General features: G+C 40.4%; 1 protein-coding gene across 2 annotated transcripts in view; it reads left to right on the top strand.

Moving 5' to 3' along the window:
• Positions 1-2246: 2246 nt before the first annotated feature.
• Positions 2247-25023, top strand: part of ADGRG2 (adhesion G protein-coupled receptor G2) — a 75368-nt gene continuing 52591 nt past the window's right edge. The window contains exons 1-3 of one of the 2 annotated variants that reach the window (XM_072994323.2): positions 2247-2366; positions 15421-15539; positions 18669-19289. In XM_072994323.2, the coding sequence (XP_072850424.2) occupies positions 15422-15539; positions 18669-19289 (739 nt within the window). In that variant the 5' untranslated portion in view covers positions 2247-2366; position 15421. The remainder of the gene's footprint in view (positions 2367-15420; positions 15540-18668; positions 19290-25023) is intronic. The other variant, XM_020789189.3, reaches the window with a different exon arrangement.

The raw sequence follows: 25023 nt of genomic DNA, 5'->3' as shown, positions 1-25023 counted from the left end.
ACTGGCCAAAATTATTGGCACCCTGTCTAAACTGTAAGAAATAATTGCTTTTCAAGCATGTGATGCTCTTTTAATTTGTATTTAAACACACCTGTTGCAAGTAAGAGGTATGGGCAATATAGTAATCATACTTGTCAGAAAGATGCATCTCCACCAGAGGTCATGGGTCTTCCAGCAGGACAATGACCCGAAACATACTTCAAAAAGCACTCAGAAATGGTTACAAACAAAGTGCTGGAGAGTTCTGAAATGACCAGCAACAGAGTCCAGATCTGAATCGCATAGATCACCTGTGGAGAGATCTCAAAACAGCAGTTGGGAGAAGGTATCCTTCAAATCTGAAGGCCCTGGAGCAGTTTGCAAAAGAAGAGTGGTTCAAAATTCTAATAGAGAGGTGTAAGAAACTCATTCATGGTTGCAGGAAGTGACTGATTTTAGTTATTTTTTTCCAAAGTGGGTGCTACCAAATATTTAGTTAAGGGTGCCAATAATATTGGCTAGTGCATTTTTGTGAGATATAGGAATCTGGGTTAGATGGGCCCTTGGCCTGATCCAGCAGGGCTCTTCTTATGTTCTTAATTTCTTTCTTCCAATTGCTTTGAGAGCAGCTTTCCCTTCATTTTGTTGAAAAATATTTATAAACACATTCTGTTTTGGCATCTAATTAATTTCCTCCTAGACTTCTGCATAAAAGCTTTAAATGTCTTCTTCTTCAGCCATACTACAGTATTTGGTTACACTTAACCCTGTAGCTGGTATTTGTCTTATATTTTGCATCACTATTAAAGCCACTCTGTTTTTTTGAGTTTGTTGCTTCCAGAGTAAAACACTTTGTAATAAATTTTTATATTTGTGTTGTATTCTATGTTGTAAGCCGCCTAGAGTGGTTGAAATCACCAGATAGGCGGGGGATAAATAGAATGAATGAATGAATGAACGAATGAATATCTGATTGAATATGTTCTATTCAAGTTTATTTTTATTCACTCACTCCAAGTATTATATATTAATTAAACATTCAATTTCTTGTTATATCATTTTGAGATCACCTTGATTGATATGTCTCACATTCTAAGTTCCAATATACGTATGGTGCAGCACTGAACCTCCCTTCTGCACACATCAGCAGCTCGGCTTCCTTTTAGCTTTAGCCTATTAGCAACAGCACTATTTGTACATAGTGTTTTGCTTTTCTCCAGTACCAAACTGAATGTCTCTGACCTCAGAGCCTCCTCTCTAAGCACTATCTCTTGTTTTGTAATGGATTCCACATAAGGTTTTCAAGCATAAAATATTCAGAAATGGTTTACCACTGCCTTAGTCTTTCTCTAGGTAAAATGGGTAGGGTTAGGGCCCCTGGTGGTAGAAAAGGTTGCTACCAGAGATCCTGCTAGTTAGAATAGGTAACACCAGAGCAAATAAATAAACTGACAGCTAGTCTAGCTGGCATAGGGCAGTTTCAGGATGCTCTGGATTTCACACTGCCCTAGAGTCCGCTCGGACTGTATACTGTATAGCAAGGCTGCTTGAGGTGAAACCGAAAATGGCCAAAGCCAGCCATTTTATTTTGGTACTGTAGTGTACAGGATATAGAAAATTCCCTTAGTCCCTCTCCTCAATCTTAGCCACAAAATTACAACTATAACATTAAATACCACTTTCCTTTTCTCAAAACCGGCTGCCTAAGGTAGCTGCCTCACTCTGGCCAGTGTCATGGCCTGCCCTGATACATTGACTCCATAACACTTTTCTATCTTTTATTACAACCCTCTTGCTGGTGGAGGGGGGGGTCCTCCAGGAAAGGCAGTGGAGACCTGGAAGGTGGTGGTGGAGGGCTTTCTTTCTCTGGAGCTGGTCAGGGATGCTTTAGCTGGGCCTATCCTGACTCCACACTGAACGGGAATCCTAAGGGACCCTAGGAGAGCCTTCCCAGCTGTGATTCTGGGCACGTCTGAGGGAGCAGCGCCTCCGTTTCTAAGGCGCAACTTCTCGCTAGCGCCGGCCCGCGCAGTCCCACGGTCTCCTCAGTTCCCTCCTCCCCGCCCGCGTTGCCTCCTCCCTCCCTCCCCCGCCGCCGCCGCCGCGGTTGCTTCTGCAGCCGCCGAAGGAGCAGCTCCGCTGCGCCCTCGCCTACGCTTCAAAGCCAGGTTCCCCTCAGGCACGCGAGGCGAGCCAGGTGCCTGGTTGCGTCTTTCAAGTGGTCGGGCGGTGGAGTGGCGCCGGTGGGCGACTGGTTTGGCGCCGCCAGAACCGAGAGAAGGACGGGCACACGCGCGCTCAGGGGCAAGCCCTCTCCGGCTTCTGCAAGGGGCTCTCTCGCGGAGAGACAGGCTCTAAAAGTGCTCGGAGTGCCTGGACGGACTGAGGTGAGAGAAGGGCACGGCGGTGTCCTCTGTCAAAGGTGGCCAAATGTCTATATTGGGGAGGGCATAAAGGGGAAAGGGAAAGAGATGGGGTGAGTTGTTTATATATGTCCGTGCCCCATCCGTGGGAGCAGGAGGCGGTGTCTTTCTTTCTTTCTTTCTTTCTTTCTTTCTTTCTTTCTTTCTTTCTTTCTTTCTTTCTTTCTTTCTTTCTTTCTTTCTTTCTTTCTCTTTCTTACCAATTTTTAAATTAAAAGTACGGCTGGGCTGCATGAACAAGACGGAGGGATGAATGGAAATCGGGAGGAAAGCTCCGTGGCAGGAGTTCTTTCTGCCAGGAGGACTTTGCTCTTCCAAGTTAGAAACACTGGCTAACGGGAGTGGAAAAGGGAGAAGTGGCTTCTGCCGGGGAGGCGCTGAGAAGTTTCCTTTCTCTCCTCTGTGAAGAGCCAGATCTGGAAATCCTTATTCAGTTTTTCCATCAGTCAGATGGTGGAACTCGGGAGGAAGACAGGGAGAAATGTGGCCGGAAATCACAAGCTTCCAGCTGACAGTTTTGAAAAAGAGCATCAAAATAAATTTCACAGGCGAAGACGGGGTTTTGTTTGGTTGTTGAATTGGAGGTGAAAGACAGTTCTGTTCCAGAAGCAGGATGATCAACAGGTGTTAGGACTGGTTTGTGCTGTGGAGTGATGAAATAAGGGCCCTTATTATCTTAGAAAAGATAATGCATCAGAATGTAAGAAGAAATGAGGCAGATGATACTGAGCTGAAAGGATATTGGTATAATTTCTTTACCATTGTGTTATTTCTTATCACACTTACTGTTAAGAGCTGCTCCAGTGTTGTCTGGAGACTGCTGCAGGCATGGACTTTCTACTTTCCTAGAAATGCCGAGTGGATAGTTAATATAATCTGTTTACCAAAGCTGTTTTTTTTAATGTAAATAATATGCCAGATAAATTAACAATGACTAAACAGAGTGGTGTGGCTCACAGATCCTTCTCCTGCTTTCCCCCACTCCAACAACTCACCTTTAAAGACCAAGGGGAAATGTATCTTCTTAGCAGTGTTTGATTAACCTGGTTGTGTAAATAAGAAGTGTGCAATGGTGTAATTAATCTACTTGAGATGACTGTCAAAGGTATGTGGGTCTGTTTTCTTAAACTGTGGATGTTTAAGAAGTCGCTTTGTACCCATTGCTCATAACATATGTATCATCACAGTAGATTTAATTAATTTCAGTGGGACACAATTCAACATCTTAGAGATGCATTCCTAAACTCTTCCTTTTAGGAAATTAGTTTTTCTGAATTGCTCAGTTTCCATGTCTGTATGCCTAAGATCATACAGAGTAAATACTTAGTTTTGACAGGCCCTACTTTTAAAAGTTTAATCAAACTAAACCTAAGCACTTTTATGTTCCATAGATTTCAGTCAGAGAGTGGAGGCAAGCTTATGTCTCCAGTTAAAAAGAATGGAACATTTCATCCAACCTACCCCTGTTTACCTGTGCATATTAGTCCCATTTTATTCAATGGGTGTGTCCCTTGATATGTATTATTAGGATCTAGGTTGTTGGGGCAGGGTGCAACTCAGTGGCAAAATACATGCTGTATCCACTATAAAACCTACATTAACAAAGTCCCTGACATCTCAATATAAGGGTGGGAAAGTCTTTAGAGCCGGTATAATATAGATCAGTCATCTGACTCAGTGAGGTAGCTTCATATGCTTTTATAAGACCGTAACCTTAAGTAATTTACTTTGATTTGGACCATAGTTTCATATTCGTTCTAATATCAACTTGGGGAAAAACTAGGAATGACCAGAAATGAGGACTGGAAATTAGTGTAACAAATTGAAATACAGTACAGTATTTGCTTTCATCTTATTTTATAGATTTATTTTTAAATACCACTTGTATTCTGCTTTTAAAAAATAAAAATGCTAAGAGCAAATTGCATGCCATTTCCATAGGACAACAACAAAAGAGCCTATAGTTTTTTTCCCTTTTAAATCTCTGTCAACACATAGTCTGATCTCAGTTTGTAAGTAGATAATGAGCAGAAGTAACTAATGACCAATATGGATAGCATGGGTAGCAAAACAGGTTTTTCAGTATGTTAAAGGATGAGGTTGAAGGGTTTCTCAGTTTAGTGAAATTCATCTGTAGTCTTTTGCTGGAAGAAAAAGAAATGATTTACTAGCAGAAACAACGTGGGTGCAACCCACATAGTGAGCACTTTAACATTAGGCATTTTACAGCCCTGTTAATTTCACTGTGGGAAAGTGATCCATCCCTTAGCTGTACTACTGAAATCAGTGAATCTGTATAAGCTAGAAGTCAGTGTTGCAGTTTTGTTCTCCCCACATATGTGTACACACACACACACACACACACACACACACACACACACACACACACACACACACACACACACACACACACACACACACACACACACACACACACACACACATATGGAAATTACTTTAAATTTATGAAAGGCAAGTACATCAGACCAGAAGAAATCTTGTGCATGCACAAGAGAAGTTGTATAGTTCTATTGCCTTTTTCATGTGCAGCAAACCTCATAAAATACTGCTGCACAAAAATAATAAAAGTGGACAAAGTTTAATAACTCATTTGGCTTATTATTGTGGTACAGTCTGTGAACCTCAAGTCCTCTGATTAGCTAGAAGTAAGTCCCACAGAACTGTGGTAATTGATTGCTGATGGAGCAAGGTAAAGCTGAGGTTTTGCAACTTGAGAATACAGTACTTAAATTGGCTGCAATCTTGCATCAGAGCTGTGGGACTTGGCTCAATATTACCACTGAATTCTCAAGAAAGTAATTGTCTATAGAAATACTGTTTCAGAATCGTAGTTAACCTAGCAAACAGCTTCATTCTCCCTCCATCTGTTCCCTTCCAAAGCCTCCTGCAGCAGGTTTTAGCTGAGTAAGTGAAGAATCAGGTGTATCATAAATGACACAGAAATTTTCAGCTTCGACCACAAGCTTTTTGGAAGAAATAACTATTATTAGAAGATATAGCTGAGCCTAAACCAACTCTTGATTTAAATGAGTTAGGAGTGTTCTTACTTAATATATACTGTTGAAGTCAGTAGGAATTAAAAGTGCTTGGTGTTGGCAGAAATGTGGACTAATTTATCAGATTATGTCTGGATTTGTGCAATACTTTTGTGCCGCATTCTTGTAAAGGAACTTACATTTCATATCAGCCTATTGATATTTTTGTGCCATTCCATACACCCACACCTTTCCTGCAGCCAGGACCCTCCTGCGTCACTCCCTGTTGGTTCTCTCACATCACTTCTGCCCTCCCCTCCCCTCAGGTTGCCATGGGCTCATGTTGCTTAACAGTGGCCCATCCTTCAAAACCACTTTCCATTCACGCTGCAGAGGGATATCATCTTGTGCACACATGCTGGCAAAGTCTGGTGTTCAGCATCCAACTATTGTAAGCAGACAGGTAGGCAAGTGAGAGTGCGAGTCAGCTCCCTTCACCTTCAACAGAGCATGGTGTGGGAGAAGAGTCTTTTTCCATTCAAGGGGAAAGAGAACTGATGCGAGGGGAAAATATATAGAATTCTGGATAGCTTAGTGGTTTAGGTCTCTGGTTGCACAGCCAGACATTGGGAGCTCAATTCCCGACTATGCTTCCTTGACAGGGTCTGGATTCAATGATCTATAGCAGTGGTCCCCAACCTTGGGTCTCCAGATGTTCTTGGACTACAACTCCCAGAAGCCTTCACCACCACCTCTTCTGGCCAGGATTTCTGGGAGATGAAGTCTAAGAACATCTGGAGGCCCAAGGTTGGGTCCCTTCAGCTTTGCAGTTCTAAGATTATTTGCTGATTCAGAAGCTCTAAATGAAAACTTTGCACCTTCTTTCACCTCTATGCATCCCAAAGTAAACTTGTTTCTTGTTCTTTCTTCTCTGAATTAAGAATCCATTCTCGCTCATAGGCTTAGCTAGATTAGGATAAGGGAGGAGAATTTGTGATCCTCCACATGTTAGACTCCTACCCCTTTCTTATCAGTATGGCCCCTGCAACTCAACAAAACTCATAGAGGGCCATAGGTTCCTCATGTCAGCTTTAGGATATGAGGACTACAGGGTTAGGCAAAAGGCTTAATTGGAAAACGTTGATTTGGGAAGGCAGAGTGAGATATTACATGCAAATTTCTAGCAGATAAAGATAAGTACAATTGACAAGTTGTTCAAGGAAGCAGGAAGTCTTTCTGGAGCAAAGGGTGATAGTACTAATACAGCAAAGTTCATAGAAGTGACATATTTTGTTATATGAGATCACAGAAGTAAAGGGTACATGGCTGGATTTGAAGGCAAGGGTGAAAAATCATGTTGGGAGTGGGCAGAAAGCCATCACAGGGATGTCTGGAGAGATGGTAGGCTAATGAGAAGAGTCAATGATTTTCATTGGTAAGAATTTTGAGCACAGGTGAAGAAAGAATTTGCCATACTGTGACAAACAAATGCTGAGGAAGAACGTTTTCTGTAGTTAAGAAGGGAGCTGAATCTAAAGTTTTCTTAAACAGCTGCATTCCTCTGTATTGTAAAGATTGAAACTATATTGCTTTTGTCTTTATAAAATATTGTATTTTTTATTTACAGTAGATTTTTAAAAAACTTTATGACTTTCAAATTATTGATATATCAATTCATAGTTTTCTGTTATTTGTTTCAGACCATTTCTTGATTTCCATATTGTTTTTGATCTGTGGTTTTTAAACAAAGTTTATATGGCTCAGTTATTGTAGTGTTTACATTGTGTTATCTTAAACCATACGACTAACTGAATTTTAGGATTAGGTTTTCCCATTTCTACGAGCCGCTTTGGGAGAATATGTCCAAAAACATTAGAAGGCAACATAAAATATTTTAAATAAATGAATAGATTTTGGCAACCTAGTGAGTATGGCGGGTGAGTGCAAGAGAAAAAGTGTTCAATGATAAAGCCAAGAGAAGAGCTAGGGAAGAAAGAAGAGATTTAGATTTAATAAAAGTTGCAAAAGAGAGCAACTAAAATGATTGCTGGGCTGAGGCACCTCCCTTATGAGGAAAAGGTACAGCATTTGGGCCTCGTTAGTCTAGAGATGAGACACCTGAAGGGGAATTGAGACGTATAAAATTTATACAGGAGATGGAAAAAGTGGATAGAGGGAAGCTCTTTTTCCCTCTTACACAATACCAGAACCAGGGGACAGCCACTCAAACTGAGTGTTGGGAGAATGAGAACAGACAAAAGAAAATATTTCTTGACCCAGAGTGTTGTTAGCCCATGAAACTTGCCACACGATGTGGTGATGGCATCTGGCCTAGATGCCTTTAAAAGGGGATTGGACAGATTCCTGGAGGAAAAGTCCATCACAGGTCACAAGCCATGATGAGGATGTATAATTTCCAGGCTTAAAAGGAAGGTACCTCAACATGCCAGATGCAGGGAAGGGGTATCAGGAGACAGGTATCTAGTTGTCTTGTGCTCCCAGAGGCAACTGATGGGGCCACTGTGAGATGCAGGAAGCTGGACTAGATGGGCCCTTGGCCTGATCCAGCAGGGCTTTTCTTATGTTCTTAATATATTGAGTTTGAAATTATGATGAAATATCCACATGGAATATCAGACATGCAATTAGATGTAGGATGGGACAGAGAAAGTTCTATATGAATTGTGTATAGTAGAGATAGGGGTATTCATATACTGTACAAATACCCCTGCACAGCACGACTTAATGAGCATCTGGCCCCTGGGGCTGGATCCACTCATATGTCTGGTGGCGGCGGCGGCAGCCCCTCTCTTCCTTCCAATCACTCCCAGAGTGTTGCTCAGCTAGCAACTCAGCAGCTTTGCAGGGAGACTCGTCCTCCCTCCCATTTCCAGGAGTGGCTAGCCAAGCGGTACTCCAGGAGTGATTGGAAGCAAGAGAGGGGCCGCTGCCGCTGGACCTATGAGTGGACCGTCTGGCCCCAGGGGGCCGGACCCTCATTAAGTCCAGCTGTGCAGGGGTATTCGTATTTTTATACAAATATTCCCATCTCTAGTGTATAGATATTAAATCTGTGGGAGTCAAGGAGATCATCAGGGATGACCTGTATAGAAAGGACAGCCAAGAACACATCCATGAAGGAAATCACAGATGAATTCCTGCTTAACGCAGAGATGAACTGGGCGTAGAATGAATACGCATGAATATATAATGGCCTGATTTATCCAGTCCTACAACCATGTGTGGTGTTACGGATAGAATAATGGACTAGGATTTAGGAGGCCTGAGTTCAAATCTCAACTTACCCAAGGCAACTTTCTGAGGAGTGGCACTGGTAAAAATCTCTCCTAATTGTCTCAAATAGCTTGAAAATCTTATTAGGGTTGCCATAACGCAGATGCAACTTAATGGCATGTAGTAGCAGCAGCAGCCACCAATCTTAGTTTAACTCATTAGATTAACTTTGAGATCCCTTCTAAAGAACATGCGGTGCAGAAACATAAGTGTTTATAACAATGTTATAGTGTAAACCAAAGCTCACAGGGTTGGGTTGCCAGGGTCAAATAATGAGCAATTTTTGGAGTGTGTATGCGTGTGTGTAAACATTTATATTTTGCCCTGTATCTTAAAAATTCAGGGTGGAATAGAGCAATAAAACAATTAAATGTTTTAAAACCATTAAAAACTATTCAAAACCAAATAAATATATTAAATCCAATAACAAGAAGGAAGCCCCCCCATTCCCAGAGAGAGAGAGAGAGAATATGCTGTCAATGCAGATCAACTAAGCTACCGTACTTTTATTTCCCCCTCTAGCAGTGGCTATGGGGACCGTCATGATATATGGCTGTTCTTCCAAATTTACAACTACACAGGTTTACAACATAAGATGTCTGTGTATGCTTACTTGGATGTAAAGCCTACTGCTACATGTGCGCAACATTTTTTTAGTATGTCCTAGGTCTTAAAATGTAAAACTGCTTTTCTGCCAGAAAGGTGTTCAAGATGGCTAATAACATGATAATACAAATTGCTTAACGGAAACTTAAAACACAGTGGAATAAAAAATACAATAATATGCAGCCACTTCCAGACTAGTTCAGCCCCCTTCAACAGTACACCCCTCTCAACATCAACCCACAGAACAAAGTCCTGCCTGAATAAAAAATATCTTTGCTTTCTGATGGAAGAACAGGAGAAAGTATATAGCTGTCGAGGCTATTGCTTTTTGAACCAAATATATTTAAAACATCAGCCAACTGGTTATGTGCCTTGAGATGTTTGTGGCCATTTAACACTTGGCTGTCTTGGAAAACACTGGTTATAATGAATCTTTTTGGAGTTGGTTTTATTACTGTTGGCCTGACAGATTGTGATCCTGCTGTAATAAGGAAAAAGAATCCATAATTACTCCATCTTGAAGATCAGTAGGTATTTGCAATTTCACCCCCACCAGTGTGTATTATTTGACATACTTGTAACCCTTTGTTTTTATTATCTGTATGACAGACAACATGGAAGATTCTGTACAATACCATGAACCCTAAAAAAAAGAAGTACTATCTTTTTGTGTTCACATTTCCTATAAATCAAATGGTGTATGGACAATTACCTAGTAAGGGACTTTAAAAAAATATTATTTCATGACTATGTGGGAGTGGGAGTAGTGCTGTTGGCTTCACTGAGAAGTAGCTTGCTTTCCGAGTGCCTCCTGGAAAAACCTACAGGAAAATAAAATTAGGACAACATTTTATAAAGAAGTTGTTTCTTTTGCTATTAAATCAATGCCAGTTTTCACAATGACATAACACTTTCCAGTCCTTGTACCTTCTTCATTGCATCCACTTTCCTGTACCAAGATATATTTTTTTAAGTAGACGTTTTACTATTTTTGTATGCCAGTGTGGAAACATGTAACTAAATTTCTGTTCTAATAGCTGCAGAAAGTAATGGGAAGAACAGAGGCTCTTGCAATGCCATGCCAATTGCCTGATGAGCTCTTACTGTTCTGTCCATTTATTGACTTGGATTTGCAAAAGAATATCAGTTAAAACGCAGTGTGCTTAAATAAGGATTACTCTGCTAATACTGGTGTCTTCTTAATGAAAGTAAATTAAAATTAGCAACAATAATAAATACATTCACTTGAGTGATGCTGATTACGTTTTATTTATTTATTTATTTATTTATTTATTTATTTACTTATTTACTTATTTACTTATTTACTTATTTATTTATATGATAATAGGGGATAAAGGCAACTCACAACAAGTGAAACCATAAAACAACAACAGTTCTAAAAATAGATGCATATTAGACATCAGATATTTGTATTCGTATCCCTGGGAGTACGAATATCAGTACTGTACCACAGATGCCAGGGAAAACTGGACCTTCTCCCCTAACCTGCAGGCCCACTTACCGCTCTCTGTGCAGTGCACACAGTTGGCATCATTCTTGTCACACCAATCTGGGAAGCAGCCCAGCCAGTGCTTCCCTGCCTCCCCGTGCAGCTGACAACTCCACAGAGGAGACAGGATGATGAGTCACTCAGCTGTTGAGTGGTTGGGTGTGCGGGGAGTCAGGGAATTGCTGGCTTCACATGCCGTGCTTCCCTGGGTGTGCTTGTGGCATAGTCAGCAGTAAGTGGATCTGCCAGTTTGGGAGGGGTTTCCAAGGCATCTGTGGTGCCAGTATTAATATTCAGATCCCCAGGGATATGAATACGAATATTCCATGTCTAATAAATAGTGTATTAATAAATTAAACATATATTTAGATTAAAACAAAATTTAAAACAACTTTAAAGATCCGTAAGTTAATAAACAAAGCGGTTTAAAAACCTGCCTGAAGAGGAAGGTCTTTGCCTGACAACAGAAGGACAAGAAGGACAGTGGCAACCTGGCTTTCCTAGGTAGCACATTCCAAAACCTAGGAGCCAGCACTGAGAAGGCCCTCTCTCATGTCCTTGCCAAAGGAGCCACCTTCCTAGAGAGTGCTCAAAATAGTGCATGACAGAACCATGAACTCTACAATATACAATTTCAAATTAAGGTTAAAATAAAACTGGTAAAATATATAACAATGAAACAGAAGAGCCTGTTAAATTTAAATTAAAAAAAATCAACAAATGTAATAAAACAATCTGAAGGTCTGATTGCTAAGATGGGAGTTCCATAAGCACAGTACTAGGTACATTGAAGGCCCTCTGTCCCATCCCCTGGAGATGGAGGGACATGTAAAAAAGGGGATTCAGATAATCAATGTAAATGCTAGGCTATGTAACATAGGAAAAATAATTTTACAGATATCTGGATCATAAACCAATTTAAAAAGAGATCTTCTGCAGTGGAATATCGGCAGATGGTTCTGGAATAGCTTTTAATAGCGCTATCCTGTGGGCCTGTTTTATGTAAAATCATATGACCCTAATACATGATACATTTTTTCACTGCATATTAAAATCACAGCAACCCCTACATTCATCCCGTTCAGAAATTATGTGTCTCTGAATATCTTGTACTGGATGGAAACCAGAGGCAAACATTCCTGATCTGCCTTTTTGTTCTTCTTATGGGCTTCTAGGAAAAATGTGTTTGGTTGCTGATGGAAATAAAATAAAATTAGATGGTACATGCTCTGATCCAGTGGCAAGTTCATTAGTTATTGAACATCAGTTAAATATTTCAGAACAAAATAGCCGATTTATTCACTTGACCCTTGTCCTGCATGATTTATAAAAGCTGCCAATGGGATTATGGTTGACTGGGCCATGAATATTGTGAACACCTCACTGAGGGAGGGATGTCTCCCCCTACTCGTGTGAAGGAGATCATTATCTGGACAGATTCAAGGTTCATATGGTCATCTACAAGACCCTCCATGGTTTGGGACCACTCTGCTTGCCATAGTGTCTTTTCCCAGTGTCGTCTACCCACACCACTAGGTCTTTCTCAGGCACTGCTCTTTTGGGTGGCCACTCCGAAGGAGGCCAGGAAATCATCTACCAGAACTAGGCTCTTCTTTGTGGTGCCACCAAAACTTCAGAGCCAATTCCCGGTGGAGCTGCACCTGGCTTCCTCCTTCCCAATGTTTAAAAGGAGCCAGAGAATAGTTCTTTTCAGAGAGGCCTTCCCTGGTTACCTGGCCTGATTTTTCAATATGCCTTGTGTTCTGTGTGTTAGTTGTAATTTATGCTCCTTGGAGTTTGTGACTATTTTCTGTTTGTTTTGTTTTAATTTGATCAATTGATTGTTTTTATCATTGTAAACTGCCCCAAATAGTGTATAGCACTAATGGGGCAGTATATTAAATAATTGATTGCTTGATTGCTTGATTGCTTGATTGCTTGATTGCTTGATTGATTGATTGATTGATTGATTGATTGATTGATTGATTGATTGATTGATTGATTGAACGAACTGAAACTCCTTACATTCATTATATATTACTGGTACCTTATATTCAGGTTTGGCATACAAGCAGTATAAAAGTTTTCAGTATTTCAGGGAAAAGCTGCAATTTCTTATTCTAAGTTATTCTTTCTTTAGTAGTTAGGATGAAGGAAAAAATTCTCACATTTTTCCAGCCTTCTTGGTGCTGCACTAACTCTTCCTTTCTTGCTTCGCATTCAGGATTTGACTGAGGGAAGCTGCAGAGTAGATCTGGAATATTGAGTCACAGTATCTGCTCTGTGTCTGGTGTTTAGTTGTGCAACCTGAGAACAATGGCAGAGCAGCCATGTTGTAATTATTCTTCCCAGCATCCTTCAGGTACCACGGCCACTGGGAGTTGTAGCTGAAAAAAGATAAACATTTCTAGGTTCTGCAATGGTAAAAATAAACCCACTCACACAACCAATACTTCTTGTCACCCCCAGTTCTCAAAAAATTAGCTCTAGCCCTTCTGAGATTGGAAGCAAGAGTCCACACTGCAGAGTACTGTTACCTTTAAGCAAGACAGAATAAACTCTGTCTGCTTTTGTCTGTGTATGTTTTTTTTTAAAAAGCACTGAATTTAAAGCCTTCAGTATTATTACTTGTTTGGGTTATTACAGCTGTGCAGAATAGCAAACTTAGGCATTCTATATAAATTATTTAGAATCACAGAATTGTAGAACTGAAAGACACCCAACAGTAATCTAGTCCAACATCCTGTCAATGCAAGAATTCACAGCTAAAGCATCTCTATCTGATGGATGTCTAATCAGTGTTGAAAAACTTCCAAAGAAGGAAAGACCATCACCTAAATTAGTCCATTCCCCTGCTGAACTCTGCGTACTATCAGAAAGTTCTAAATGCATAGTAAGGATCACCTTCATTGTTACTTGAACCAAGTTCTGTGCTCTGGAAATATGGAAAACAATCTTCCTCCATCATCCACATGGCAGTCCTTCAAATAGATGGCTATCATGTTACTCCCCAGGAGTAGTCTTCTCTTCTCCAGGCTAAACATGCCCATCTCCCTTGACTGTTTCCTCACAGGGCTTGGATTCCAGACTTTTTACTGATGGAAAGAGAGTACACATACAAGAGTGTTGTGGATTTCAGGCCTTTGAGCCTTGGACTGCTTGTGTGAGCACACTTCCCCCTTTTGTAAAGGAATCACATTTACACTCCACACACACACAAAAAGCTTGTGGATGGGTGTGATTACACTGCCAGTCAGAACAGCTGTTGATTTTAGAACAGTTGCTGATTTGGGTTTTAAAAAATTAAAATCAGTTTATTTGTCTCCATAACATAAATTAAATCATGGATTTCTTTTACCCCCCCAGCAGCATTTGGGTGGGGGTTGGAAGGCGAGGCAGAATACTCCTCCATCAGAAGGTCATTTATTTTAAATTACATGCCAAACTAAATTGTTTCAATTGGTTTGGCATGTGTAAACCCCTCTATCAGAGTAAACGGCATCTTACCAACAAGGGGGAGGGAGAGAAACGAAGTGGAGAAGAGGAGGACCAGCCACAACAGAGGCAGGTGGAGGAGTGCTGGACTTTGCTACCTGGATCAGTTGTGCTGCATCCTGGATCAGCTGCCAGGCCTGTCCACACACACCCCGCCTGCCCAATCACTCGCTCACCCACTCACTCAGTCACCTGCCCCCATTCACCCACCTTTGTTCCCTTTCCACCCCTTTCTCTCTTGTCCTCCTCCCTCTCCTAGATAGCATTTGCCCCACTGCCCCTGCCAAGCCTGATTGGGCACAGCAATTCTCCATCATCTCGCATCCTGATTCTGTCTTCTGAGATATTAGCTACCCTTCCCGTCTTGATGTCATATGCAAATATGATAAGCATTCTCTCTGTGCCTTAATCCTTAGTAAAGATGTAAAATAACACTGGGATAATGTCAGAACTCTGCAGCAGCCCGTTTTTCACTTCTCTCCAGGATGATGAAGAACCGTTTCTAGGCTATGGTCTGTCAACCAAATACAGTTTTATCATCTCTAGACTATATTCTACTAGCTTGTCCGCAAGAATATCATGAGAGACCTTACTGAAATCAAGATACGTATTCACAGCATTCCTCACATCTATTACACTTGTAATTACGAACAAAAAGAGATAAGATTAATCTGGCATGTCTTGTTTTTTCAGGAACCCATAATCATAGCACTCTTTCTGAATACTCTCAGACTGTTTAATTATCTGTTGTAGAACCTTTCCTATGTCACTCTCAAGGTGATTCATTGGTAGTTGCCAGAGTTCCCTTTCCCTGGCCCTCTTTTTTTGAAGAGTTACTTCTTGGGCTTTGCTTGGGCTACTACAGAATGAAAATATGAGACCAGGACAAGAAACAGAGCTGCTAGTCTCTTGAGGTTACATATTGGTTGTGAACAAGAAAAACAGGTACGGTGTCCAGAGGTAGAGTGTTCTGCTTTTTAATTAAAGAACTTCAAGCAACTCCTGGGTACCCTTAGAAGCTCAATGAGTTCTGACATAAGTGAAGGAAGAAAAATGCTTATCACCAATTAGGAAGTCTGAAATTTATATGATTAAGTTGCTTTCTTATGTATTACAGGATGACTGCCTGTGGACTACATTGCAGGTGGGCTGACAGAATAAGTGAAATCTTACTAAGATGTAAGGTCTCCGTCTCTTTCTTTCTGCTGCATTTGATTCTGGCTACTTCTGGCAGAGGTAAGATTTTGTTTCCCACCTAAAAGCCAATATTATCTCTCTGTAAATATGTTATTTTATTTTATAATTTGCTGTCAAGTTGATTCAGACTGATGACAACTCTTCTCCCAGGCTTCCTTGATATAGAGTAGTTAGAGGTTATTTGCTATGTGCAGATTGTCCAAGCCATAGTATTGAAATTAAACTCCCAACCTCTGGCTATGCAGCCAGATATCCAACTTACTGGGAAATCAAGCCACCATAAAGAATTAATTTTTAAAAGAAAATACTCTGAACGGATTTTATTTTCACAGGAATCAATAGGCACACCAATATATGTAATCCAACCTAACTATTAGGAATATGTTTTATATGTATAATTTTATGGCACTTTTTGAAGTATGCTCACCTATCTTGGTAATAAGCTAATCAGAGATCATGATTTAGTTGGCAATGAATCAGAATGAAAACAAAACAAAATTAATTTTAGCATTAAAATTCATTTAAATGAAACAGCATATGGTTTTCCCATATAAAATAATGTGTTTTTTGACATTTTAATGGGGGTCTTCTCTAGAATACAGACATACTAGATCAAAGTATGTTTCTGGAATTATTATTTACACCAGGCTAGAAGCCTTATGGTAACATCCATTGCCCACAGAACAGCTGAAGGCGGCCTCTCTCTCTCTCTCTCTCTCTCTCTCTCTCACACACACACACACACACACACACACACACACACACACACACACACACAGAGAGAGAGAGAGAGAGAGAGAGAGAGAGAGAGAGACCCGGCACCTTTAGGAAGTGTGATTGGTCATTTTGGGCCGTTCTTCCCCCCCTGTGCAATCTTATTTAGGTCCATTGAAAACTTACTTGAAAAGGATCTGAGGAAATGGCTCTAGTGCTACTTGAATCATGAGAGATTGTTACTCTGATTTGGTATTGGGAGAAATGGAAGGATATCAACCCAATAAAATATGGATTGTTACTCTAATTAGGTATTGACAGAAAGGCAATATATAAATCAAATGACTAAATATAGTGTTTAATGACCATTTTAATGCCCCTATACCCTGTATTTGGAAAATAAATAGTAATATCCATCAGATATGCAGTATTTCAAATGTCATTAACAAAAGGGGACTGAATATTAAGCTGTAAATTTCCACAGCTATGCACTCAGAATAAGTTATCACTTAAAAAGAATAATCTATTTTTCATTCATTGGCCAGAATCCTGTTTGTTATTCCCACCAGCATAATACCAGCTGTGTAATTTTCAGTGATAAATTACCACAAGCTAGAAAATCAGCATAAGTATTTCTTATCTTGTACTCAGCCATGCAGTTGGTGTGTATTAGGAAATGCTGCACTCATTTATTCTTAATTCATCACTGCAGTTTACACCAGAGGTGATATGCTGATAGAAATAATGAATCAAATGTTGGCCCTTAAATCTATTTATTCCTTAGATTAATTTATTACCTTTTTAAAAAATGTTAGATTCACCTGCCATTACATGCATTCCCAATAAGACAGGCAGGCATTTCACAAGAAATCATCATGCTGTATGCTTGCCTCAACCTACTGCACACAGCAGTGGTTCTCAGCACTTCCAGGTGCAGGATGAGGAAGCAGACCCCTGTAGGGGAGACAGATGGAGAGAAATGGAAGTAAGAAAGAAAGGGTACGTAGGCCACTGCTGCAGAAGAAAGAGAGGGGAGAAGTAATTGAACAGTCAGGACTGTGGTAGTACAGGAGGGGGAGAAAGGATCCCAATATGAGGTGCCACACAACTTCAGTGACATGGACAAGGAAGAGCAGGGAGAAAAAAACAGAGGTTATTTTCAAATGAAGAAAATTGCACATTGCCTCCACCCCACTGCTCCATCTGGTCTGTCTCAAGGCCAGACCTAAAAAGGGACAAGGACCCCAATGCAGGATGGTCAGGCCCTAATCCAAACCTCTGGGCACCCTAGCTTTGCGTGATGTTTTTTTCTGCAGTGGCTCTCACTAATAAAGAACTTATCATTTGTAGAAATTCTGGAATAATTAAAACGGAAAGAGAGCTCTACACAGCTCATATGCTCATCAGTGTTTATTTTGTTTGGGTTATACACTATATGTGTGCAATAATTTAGTCAGCAAATTATGTTGCCAAGCAGCTGAACACTTAGCATAGAGGTGAATTCAGCTTTATAGCACACTGAAAGATTCAGAATTGCTCAGAGCCAGTCCTACTATTAGGCAGAATGAAGCAGCAGAGGCCACAATCCACATTTTGCATGTTGGGAAAGGATGCAAAGCTATTAGTTATTTATTTAGTCCATTTGTTGTATATTTAATACCAGATATGGGAATAGATGCATATAGGATTTTCTGTGCTGTGTGTTACTATTAGGTGTATGGGTTTTCGTAATACAGTGTATGTTGTTTTGCCTGAGAGCTCATCCTCCCTCACAAGATAAGAAGCAAGGGGGAAGGTGCTTCAGCAAGGCACTGTTTTCTCTCTCTTTGTGTGTGTGCCTTTTCTGCATTGGTTCAAGTGATCACATCTCTGAATCAATGCAAAAAGATCTGGATTTTTTTAAAAGCAGAAGCCCCAGCAGTTGGAGGGAGTGGGGACTCTGGGCTGATTCACTTTCTCTTTGCATTGTGTGATCAATGCAAAAAAAAAAAAGTGAATCAGCCTACCCCAAACCTGTCATATTTCTTGTATTTTTTGTCAATGTGGTTGTCCCTTGAACAGGTTCCTTATGTCACCTCTCTAGTGTACAGGATCCTCTGCAGCATACAGAAACATGGCTTCTTCCCTCATCTTTGGTTTAACTGAACAAGGAAAGCCTACCCTCGTCTGGAAGGAATTCTGAGTTTAATATTTTTTAAATCACCTCTAATCTATCAAGGCAGAGTTTTTAATCTTCAGCAAAAACTCTTCCCATGCCAGCAAAATGGCATTAAAAACTGTTGGGGCTCTTTAAATATGAAATGTTGTAGATTTTTTTTTAGGTGTTCTTCACATTTTAAACATTTTTATTTTGTCATAAGATTAGACATACAGGTACAGAAAATCACAGTAATGTTGCATAAGCATGTAATTTTTGCACATAAATACTTTAAAAGTTTGTTTTCTTTCAAATAGCTGAGGTTGGTTTCTTGGGAAGATACAGAGCTGTGTTTAATACTTCATGTGAAGATGCCTGGACTTTATCACCAAGGATTTCTGTGCCTGCTCTTAGAAACTTCACAGTTTGTGTTTATTTTAAGCTGTACAGTCCCAAAAATAACTGGACAGCATTTGTCTACAGCAAAGCACCAGATGGTAATTTATCAGCATCAGACCACTATGAACTTGGACTGACAGGAAGTGGTGATAAACTCACTGTTTGGATGTTTGGCAAAGAAATCACCTGGTCAGAAGAACTGGATGAGGACACCTGGTACCAAATATGCATAAGATGGCAAAGTGGACGCCAGGAAGCAAGTGTTTATATTAATGGCAAAGAAAAAAGGTCTGAAAAATTATCTGAAACCAGACAACTTCTTGCAAATGGGCAACTTTTACTTGGATGCCCACAAAATCCTGACGTGTCCTCACCTTCTCCAGATGGGATGGTTGGTGAACTGTACATGTTCAGAATGTGGTCTAGTGGAGATATAAATCATACTCAAGATTGCCGAGATGGCACTATTATACGCTGGAGAAATAATAACTGGGTCTACAATAATAAGACTAAAGAATACAGCCGCTCTTTGCCTTGTGGTAAGTTATCCTATATTGGTATTTCTGAATTTGAGAATTTCTTGGCTAAATGTTGATTAAAAATGTAATTCCTTTATCAAGGGTGGGAAAATTCTGGGAACGAATTTCCTGGCTCCTCTGGCTTGCTGGGGGCCACACAACTGCCCCCTTCCAAAGAACAACACTGATCAAAAGTTCACTTCTGGTTTTGCAAAACCCTCTTTTACTTTAACAAAGATGCTGGTGGAGGGGAAGGGCTTCACCTTGTTAATAAGGAAAATGGCTGGTTCTGGAGGCTCTCATGGGTATGTACATGTCAAATTAGACACTATAGTTAGCACATACAGTAATTAGAACACGAAAGCTGCTTGATGAGCTGTTTGCTGGTCTTTGACCGTAATAAAGTATACCTACCTACTTACCTTGATGAGCTGTGTTAAATTGCATATTAGATTGTGGGATTCCTTTTGATTCTTAAGGAATTGCTGCTGCTTATAACCAGTGCTCTGTAGTGTCTTGTTTGGTCCTAAAACAGTAGGAGGAGATCTGAGTTTACAGGCTGATCTGCATCATTACCAATGTCTCACCTGAAAAGAGTTCTTTAGTCCTCATGAAAAGGAATGAAATGTGTGATTTAGAAACATTATCTGCATATCAGTTGCTTGAGAGTCTACAGCCTGGTAAACAGCCAGAAGCGTGGGTACAAGCTGGTACCATGGACTAAAGTAAGTTGGCTTGCTTTATATTACTGCCTCCATTATCCCATTCAGCTGTGCAAATGGGTGTGCCACCCAGTCTAAAATCCTCCACCCATGGAAACAGACTTTAGAGAAATGGAAACTGTTGCGTTCATTGTGAACCTGTTACTAGAGACTAGCAAGATGTAGTAACACATTGCACCACCTTTTTTTAAATGTCTAGGAAGGCTGTCTGGAAATACATCTAAAATAAAACTTATTGAAATGATATTCATAAAATATCCTGTTGAAACCTTGCATTTAACTGTCATGGTCCATTTTGGGGAAAATTTTTGTTTTGTTAGTGGGAGTCAAAAGTATATTTAAGCTTCAGACAAACCCTGGACAACTGTTTGTGCTGAGAAACATGTAAATAGTCATTTGCAACATGCATCTATATCAGTATTTTTTTCTCCTGTGTAAAATTAAATGTACTTGCAATTTGCATAGTTAGTTGAAATGAACCTGATCCAGATTGGAACCACAGCAGAGCAGTGAGATTAGAGCTCCCCGCACCCCACTAAACTCTCAATCCAGACTGGGTTCACTTTACCTGTTTTCAAAGAGGAACAGATGTATGTAATTAGATGCTACATATTAAAGCCTACTGTATGAGGGTTGTCCATATAAGTATGGGACATCTATTGATCTCAAAATTACATATGAGTTTTGATTCAAAGAATTAGCAGTTGAAAAACTGGCATATGAAAAATTGTTGTATCAGTGATTCATAAATGCTTGAGCTAGGGCTACATCTGCATGCTATGGTTCCCAATAAGCACTTAAATTTCAACACCCATACTTAAACGCCAAATCACCTTCTCCCAACTTCTGCATTCTAGTGTTGCCTTTATTTTGTATCATCTTTTTGAGTATAGTATATAGACTGAAAATTGCAACTGTAAACCTTTGAATAATTGAGGTTCATGGAAGGACTCTGGTGTGTGTCAGAGCAATGCCACAGCTAGCCAGAATTACAGCAAGTTGAGTATCGTTGAGTACCTGTGACAGAAGGCAAGAGGCAACGGTCTCTTTGGCTCTCTTCCTGCCTCAGGAGGTAGAGTGGCAGCAAGCAGTAGTGCATTTGTGCGGGGATAAAGGCAGGGCCAACTCCAAAGTGAGGATGTTCAAGTCTAAGCATGCATTGCCTGGGCGGAAATCCTGGTGACTAGAACTTGATCAGTAGTGTTTCTGTGGCACTCTGGGTTGCAATTGTGTTCTGCTAGTGTTACAGGGACTGCTGAACTGAACGTTGATTCTTTATGGTGCATGTCAAGAAGAGGAGAGGACAATTAGGAATTTTTGTCATTGTCGTTTCTTTACTTTGTTTTTGTTACATCTAGTAGACACAATTGGCCAATAAGCATGCATAACTCTGAAAATGCTTGCACACTATATTTCAAAGGGCAATGATTAAACATGGGGGGAATACTGTAACTCTAGAAATGCTAGACTTGCTGATTTACATACCTGCTTCTTCGTCAAATGTCGAAAGAAAGAGCTCTAATAATATGACTTTTCCTTTATTTCCCCCTTCTAATTCTTTTATTTGTTTCTCATACTGGGTGTGCTGTTTAAAAGGCATTCTCCTAGACTGCATGACATAAGTGCAGGTAGCCACCCTTGCCTCTGTGATAGTAGCAAGTGGGTCTTATTTCAGTGACTATTCCATGCGTATAAGTCAATACCTTTATTCTAGAAAAGGCATATGTTGCTTTGTTTGCATAGATATTTGCCACACATTGGCCATGTAGTCTGAGGACAATGGAAGTCATTATCCAACACGTCTGAGGGTTTCGCCTCTCAATAGGTCTTCCATTAACAAATTCATTCTGCCCTGAAAAAAGGGGGCTGGATGGGAAGATGATACCCACTCCTGCAGTCAGAATGATTGTTAGGCATAGCAATTTCCACTTCCGTACACAAAGCAAGCAGAAGCATTTATGGAGAGTATGGAGGATGCTGTACCTTCTAGAGAACAGCATCTGTCAAGAGTCATCTGCTTTGGCCAAATATGTGCTCCCACAGATGATGACAAAGTTATCCATCAATCAGCTGCCGAGATTATCAAGGGAGCCTTATCTGGGTAACTCTTCATGAAATCTTGACAGCCTTGAGTGGTTTTGCAGTGCTGTAGTTCCTCTTGATCAACTGAACCTCTGATAAGTTTGGGGGCTTGACATATCGCTTAGTCCCATTTACTCTCTTACCTTCCGAAGGCAAGCAAAGACCCTTCTCTTCAGGCAGTTTTCCCCCCCCAATAACTGGTTGCCTAAGAGGGGGGCTGCTTTTTGCCTCCACTTCCAAGTTTTATGTTATTTGTTTTAATATTGTAAGCTACTTTGGGTTCTCTCGAGGAGAAAGGCGGGGTATAAGTATTTTAAATCAATAATAAATGAGTAATTACCTAGAAATGTTCCAGGTTTGCATCAAGTTAGCACACTTAGAGTGCAAGACATGCTCATTTCTTTCAATAAACTGAATCCAAAACCTTCTGAGCTTTGGTCACTAGCCTTCTGTGACATTGACACTATTAATAACATGATTAATAATTTAAAGGATTCAAGGGTACTGCTGTATTCTCCAAGGACACTGCTGAATTCTTACCTTTTCAGCCCCCTAAATGATTCTGGTACCAGAAGAATAGTATTTTCTAGCTCATTCCTGAAGAAGTAGGGTTTCTTCTCCAAGTCCCACCCACCCACCAGTCCTCTGCAGTGAGGGGGATAAGTAGGGAATATATTCATTGTTCACTGTACTTCTGCAGCTTTTGATTTATCTTCCCAGAGAGGTCTGTCTGGCATCAGATGCATTCTCACTGCCAAATTCAGAACTTTCTGTTTGCTTGACCTTTTAGATATGTTTTAATTCTGAGGTTTTAGTTTGTGTTGTTATTTAGATTGTGCTGATGCTGTTTTAAATTATTAATGATGTTACTGTATTTATATGCCTAAGCCATAAGCTGCTCTGAAAATCTTTGTTTTAAAATGCAGGATGATAGTGATTATGGTGGTAATGATGGTGACACATAAAACCATGACTGCTGGCAACCCCAGGGAACGTTTCATAGAATAAGAGAGCAGGAGTAGCTTGTCTTATTCCCACTGGTGGGAGGAAAGGCACTTTTTCCACATACCTCTCTGTGAGCAAGTGAGCAGGACACTCAAGAAAGGTCTATCTCCGTGTTATACTGACTCTTCAAGGGTCCCTGCCAAAGCTATGTGGCAAGCACAGGGTGGATCCCTTCTCCTGGAGATTACCCTTGACTGAATGCACCAGTGGAGCCAGGAGGATAGAGAGACCCAGAAGGGCAAGAAGAGAAGTGGGGGAAAGCCTGCCAATGAAAGTTCCCATCAAGCAAGGAATATAAAGGAGCTGGAGGAAGAACTGAGGAGAGTTGGTGGGAAGGAGGAGGAAGAGAGTGAAGTAGAGGACCTGGGCTAATGCCCCTCAGTGGAGTGGAGAAGAGTCAGACTCCACAATATATGCTGGTTCTGTGGCTTCCAAATGCAGCCTTCTCTTGCCTGATTACATTCTGGACTATCTAAAAAGCAGTGATTCCCAACGTTGGGTGGCCCAAGTGTTCTTGGACTGTAGTTCCCACAAGCTTTCACCACCAGCTGTGTTGGCTGGGGTTTCTGGGAACTACAGTCCAAGAAGACCTGAGTTACTCAAGGTTGGGAACCACTGTTGTAGACCCTTCACCTGTTAAAGGCATGATGCTTTCTGTCTTAGTGCTATTTATAAAAGGAAACAAGGTGGCTACAGAGCCATTTCTTGGTGAATGATGCAAAGTTTGGAACTTTATTACTAAATATATAAAGTATACTATATATACTTTATATGAGGTATAAAGTTGCATGTGGTGTAAGTTCTACTGTTTATACCCTCTGGACTTACATTTTGACCTGGCTACCTTGATCTAACAGTCTATGTGTTTTTTACTAATAAAGAGTACATTTACCCTTAGTGTGTTGATTCTCTTGACACATAGTTTTTAATTCCATAGAAGTGATGGAAAGAATGCTTACTGCACTGATCAATTAAAAAACACACACACACATTTCACATTCTTTTGCAATAGTTTGAAGGATATTATGTTTCAGATATATTACTAGTATTTATTTTTAAGGCTAACTGTAATGAGGAGAACCATACGGTATGTTGAAGATTCACTAAACGTTTGAATGTGGATTGTACTTTCAGATGTTTCCTTTAGTTTTTTTTATAGTCATTTCTATCTAGAGCAGAGGCAGAACTCTTTTGTACGTTTTCTTTTTCCCCCTGTAGCAAAAGACCTAGGAGCAAGCAGGAAGACATTCCTCATTGTATATTCACTGCTGCTAAGGCGGGATCCTGCAAGGTGCTGAGTTGTCCTGGATGAAATACAGAAGTCCTTTGGAATGTGCAGGATTTCTGCTTTGATTAGTAGCCATGGAAAATAGCTTTCTTCCCGGAGCTCCTGAAACTTCTTTATGATGTCTTTCTTATGCAGAAATATCAGTTGAAGCAGTCCCTAACCCCCCACCCCCACCCCCAGCATTCATCCCACTGGATATTGTGCTTAGATGCCTTGGAGATGGGCACAAGATAAATTGAATTTTATCGGCAGAAAGTTCAGGTTTGCACCAGCTGCTAAGCTAATCTACTTTTCTGCCTCCTTTAAAATGCAGGGAAAGATTTAATCACAGCTACCGTGTTTCCCCAAAAATAAGACAGGGTCTTATATTAATTTTTGCTACAAAAATGCATTAGGGCTTATTTTCAGGGGATGTTTTATTATTATTTTTCTTTACAACCATCTATGTTTATTTTTTTAAAAAAAAAACCTTACAACCATCTATTTTTATTCAGAAGACAGGAGCGCCTGGCGTGCTCTGGTCCATGGGGTCATGAAGAGTCTGACAGGACTTAACGACTAATCAACAACAACAACGTTTATTCAAATACAGTCATGTCATCTACTTCTGATTGCTGCACAGTGGTGGAGGACGGGCTTTCACTTAACTAAGGCTTAT

The sequence above is a fragment of the Pogona vitticeps genome, chromosome 3, assembly GCF_051106095.1.
Source record: "Pogona vitticeps strain Pit_001003342236 chromosome 3, PviZW2.1, whole genome shotgun sequence".
In the NCBI taxonomy this organism is placed as follows: Eukaryota; Metazoa; Chordata; class Lepidosauria; order Squamata; family Agamidae; genus Pogona; species Pogona vitticeps.
The sequence above is the reverse complement of the archived record's forward strand: the minus strand, read 5'-3'. Positions and strand labels throughout refer to the sequence as shown.